At 51.5% G+C, this 4548-nt stretch overlaps 1 protein-coding gene across 1 annotated transcript in view; it reads right to left on the bottom strand.

The window, feature by feature from the left end:
- The window catches only part of SHH (sonic hedgehog), a 14223-nt gene that overhangs the window by 1962 nt on the left and 7713 nt on the right, over nt 1-4548 (bottom strand). The window contains exon 3 of the mRNA XM_010007055.1: nt 3-209. Within this exon, the coding sequence (XP_010005357.1) occupies nt 3-209 (207 nt within the window). The remainder of the gene's footprint in view (nt 1-2; nt 210-4548) is intronic.

Below are 4548 nucleotides of genomic sequence, written 5' to 3'. Positions count from 1 at the left end.
GGTCTCGATGACATAGAAGAGCTTCTGGGAATCGTCCTCCCGGTCGAGGAAGGCGAGGAAGTCGCTGTAGAGCAGCCGGCCCTCCGCGTCAGCCACCAGCACCCGGTCCCCGGGACTCAGGTCCTTCACCAGCTTGGTGCCTCCTTGCTCCAGGTGCACTGTGGCCGAGCCGGGGAAACAACCCCCTGATTTGGCCGCCACCGAGTTTTCTGTGCAAGGAGAGAGAGGCACAGTTGGGTTAGAGGGAGCACCCGCTGGGCTGGGGTATGGGGACATAGGGTCACGGGGGCAGGCACCACTTCCCCAGCCAACCCAGCCCACCCAAGAGTGCAGGATGTGGCCTTGCTCCTCATCAAAGTTCCTCTATCCTCATCTACCACCTTGGCCCATTTGCTTTCAACGGATTGAATGAGAATTCCCTTCCCCTTTATAAGCTGAGGAAGTTGGGGTTGCTCAGCCTGGAGAAGAGGAGGGTCCGTGGTGATCTTATAGCAACTTTCCAATATCTGAAGAAGGCCTACAAGAAAGCTGGGGTAGGGCTTTTTACACAGGTGTGTAGTGAGAGGACAAGGTGCAGTGGTTTGAAGCTTAAAAAGGGAAGATTCAGGTTGGACATTAGGAAAAAATTCTTTCCTGTGAGGGTGGTGAGATACTGGAACAGGTTGCCCAGGGACGCTGTGGAAGCTTCCTCCCTGGAGGTGTTCAAGGCCAGGTTGGATGGGGCCTTGAGCAGCCTAGTCTGGTAGGAGGTGTCCCTGCCCATGCAGAGGGGTTGGAACTAGATGATCTCTGAGGTCCCTTCCAGCCCTAGCCATTCTATGATTCTATGATTCCTGCCAGACTTGAGTTGGTGCATCTCCTTTTGGGTTAGGAGTTAGAAGGACCCTTTTTCTTGTTCAGGAGATGGGCCAAAATATTTGCCTTGAAAAAGCTGTTCCAGAACAAATCTATTCTAGAAGAACTTCCCACTTGGATACCGTTTGCCCTGGGCCTGACACCTGATGTTGGATAATTAGCAGGTTTTCAAAGCTGAGCGATAATGCTGGAATAAGGTTTCCCCTCCTCCAGGTAAGTGTCCATGCTCACAATGCCCACCTAGGGCAGCAAACAGCAGTGAGCATGAGGGGACTTTGCCCCAAGGACCACACCAATTTGCACATCACCTCATTAGAAAACAACAACCCACATTTCCCAAGACCCCTTCCATCGCCCTGTGTTGCCCCCCAAGCCCTCACTGCCCCCCTGCTTGCCATGGTGCCTGCTGGGGCATGTGTCATCCCTTATAACATCCCTGCCTGGCACCTCCACTTTTCTGGTTCACTCCTCTTTTCACAAAATAAAAAAGCACCTCCTTTGCTGGAAGAAGGATGCGGTTCCCTGTCCTAGGACTAGTGGTCCCCAGGCAGTCCCACGCCTGCTCCAGACCCAAACACATCCTGTCTTCTCCTCCAGCTTTCAGAATTACTCAGAGTTCAGCTACTAAATGCTGTTGCCACTGCTGCTGCTTTACAGTGCTCCTGAGAGAAATAATCTCAGGTTTAGAGAAAGCAGAAAGAACAATGAGATTTCTGGTGTCTCCTGCAAATCCCTTTCTGGAAGCAGAGCCACGTGCAAAGCAGTGGGAGAGGACTTCTGTCCTGCTCCAGGCTGGACTCTGACTTAGCCAAGGGATTTCTAAAAGCTCTGTTTTTTCATGTATTGGGCTGTAGCCCATGGTATGTCATGCTAGCAAGTGTCTTTGCTATGTGTTGACATTCCTTGTTCCTCTCTCACCCTCGCCTGGTTTCTCCCGGTTACTCTCTACAGCAGTTTAGAGTCCTGGTGGTTTATCTGCTAAAGGTGGTCAGATTTTATATTCTGCCTCTGTGGCTGGTACTGAAGCTCTTATGATTTAAATAAGCCTTTGGAGTGTCTCCTAATGACTCTCTCAGGAAGGACAGGAAGGGTGAAAATTAGACCGTTATTGATTTGCTAACGACTTTATCACTTCTCCTTCAGAAATGAAGCAGCAAGATCTCTAAGGCCTCTTCAAGGAGGACATGGCAACAAACAAGCTATGTGCTTTATGTGGAGCCCTCTGCTAGCAAGCTACACCTTCCTACAAGCTGGTGGTAAAGGTCTGGCTTGAGCTTTGTTTGCATATTCAGGGACTTGATGAATAGATCTAGTAGTGTAGCAGCTCTACAAACATGCCAGTGAATTGGCAGAGGTGTGAAAATCTGCTTCTTTGAGCAGTGCTTGTTTGGGTTCTCTAATTAAAATCCAATAAAGGATCAGCATTGTCATTCTGATTCATGTAATAAATGCAGACACTCTTGGAAGAGAGGACACTTCCATTTTTTTCCCAGCTTCTTCCCCCCCTTTTCTCCCTCTCCCTATTTGTTCAGGTGCAGAAACCCTATGTGCCAATTCACACACATACTCTCCAAAAAACCCAGGACCTTCCAAGCACTATTTGCACAGCAGAGCCACTTTTCCAAGGCACTCAAGATCTGTATTTGAATTTTAAATGTAGAAGCTTGCTCTAAATACTTGCTGTAGCGCATTATCAATGTCCCTTTTACCACCCCTGCCTCTCCCTCCTCTGTCCTGGTTACAATAATTCAGGCCTTGGGGGAACTCTTCTTTGCATTCCAGTCTCTGGGATCATACTTTTTGCAAACAGAGATCTAGATAAAGAATCTTCCTGCCTGGCATTATGGGGTTTAATCTTCTCATAAGATGCTCTGTCATGAAACGAGGTTTGGACAGTTTGAAATCAGGCTGAGCGGATGGAATTCCAGCCTGCTCCCTTACAGCCCGCCTGGTACAGTCACACGACCCTGCCTGACACCCTCCAACTACTGCCCCACAGTTCGTGTGTGCCGAATCTCAATGAGCAGCTTGGGGTTACTCCTCTCTTATGAAATACCCGTGGGGGTGGATTAGGGGGTGCTCTTGGCCTAAGGTCATTGCATGCCACAATCAGACACCTCGCTCTGTAAAGCCCATCTTGGCTCTTGAAAGGGATGTTTCATATCCCCACACAGCTGACAGCTTTGCAGGGCCTCCTTTGGGCTGGCAAGGACCAGGGAGGTGAACAAAAGCAGGAGTGGGCTCTCAGGACAAAGCCCACATGGACCCACCTCGGCTCAGCCCCTGGGGAGCTTGGGGCTGGGGTGGGGGGGGGTAGCCCCTCTTGCAGACAGGCATGGCAAGGCCATCCCCTGCCGTGGGGCTGCTGGTTTTGAAGCAAACAGCTATATTTAAAGGAAGCCCATTATTTTCTTTTTGCAAGCAAGTGCTTCTTGACACTTCCAGCGGGCTGCTGGGCTAGGGGGCAATGATGAACAACACTTTAGCTGCCTTTGCAGCCCGGTGGAGAAACACAGGGGGGTGGGGGAATGTGGCTGGCACTTGCCAGCCCTTTTGCTCCCCCAAAAAAGTGTCAAGGAAAAGAACTCGACTAGTCTGGGATTTCTTGCGAGCTGTTCCCGGGTTGAGACAGCGTGTGGCGTTGTAAGCACAGGGGAGGGGAAAAAATTATCTGTATGTGTATCCCTATCTGGGAATTTCCTAGCGGCTACCGCTGCAGAAGGCAGGGGACCACGTTCCTTATTTATTTTCCTGGCTGGCTCCCACTCCGAGATTAGCGATCGCCCTGGGCTCAACCCCTGGGAAGCTTGGGGCTGGGGTGGGGGGGGGTGAGACCCTCTTGCAGACAGGCATGGCAAGGCCATCCCCTGCCGTGGGGCTGCTGGTTTTGAAGCAAACAGCTATATTTAAAGGAAGCCCATTATTTTCTTTTTGCAAGCAAGTGCTTCTTGACACTTCCAGCGGGCTGCTGGGCTAGGGGGCAATGATGAACAACACTTTAGCTGCCTTTGCAGCCCGGTGGAGAAACACAGGGGGGTGGGGGAATGTGGCTGGCACTTGCCAGCCCTTTTGCTCCCCCAAAAAAGTGTCAAGGAAAAGAACTCGACTAGTCTGGGATTTCTTGCGAGCTGTTCCCGGGTTGAGACAGCGTGTGGCGTTGTAAGCACAGGGGAGGGGAAAAAATTATCTGTATGTGTATCCCTATCTGGGAATTTCCTAGCGGCTACCGCTGCAGAAGGCAGGGGACCACGTTCCTTATTTATTTTCCTGGCTGGCTCCCACTCCGAGATTAGCGATCGCGAGTAAGGCGTGCAGCCAGCAGGGCGGCTGGAGACGGCCACGAGTGTTTGTGTTGAACATGCTCTTTGGATGGGAAAAGCAGCAAATCCCACGGGGGGAGGAGAAGGGTGTGTGTGGCTGCGGCGCAGCGCTCGTGGGAAGGCTGGGCAAGAAAAAAAAGTAATTACCCAAATAAATGCTGTCCAAAAGTGCTGCAGCTGACAGGGAGTTCCCCGCTCCCCCTTTAAAATTTTTATATATATTTTTTTTCCCCTTTTCCTTTCATTTCCCACCCCTGCACGGACGGGATCACTAAGAGGGGGGCTCCGCACCCCTGGAGAAGCCCCGGCCGGGCGGGCAGGACTGATGGGGACACTGCGCAGCGGGATGGAGGGACACTGGGCAGAACCCGGC

The sequence above is a fragment of the Chaetura pelagica genome, unplaced genomic scaffold (genome assembly GCF_000747805.2).
Source record: "Chaetura pelagica isolate M959 unplaced genomic scaffold, ChaPel_1.0 scaffold17, whole genome shotgun sequence".
NCBI lineage: Eukaryota > Metazoa > Chordata > Aves > Apodiformes > Apodidae > Chaetura > Chaetura pelagica.
The sequence above is the reverse complement of the archived record's forward strand: the minus strand, read 5'-3'. Positions and strand labels throughout refer to the sequence as shown.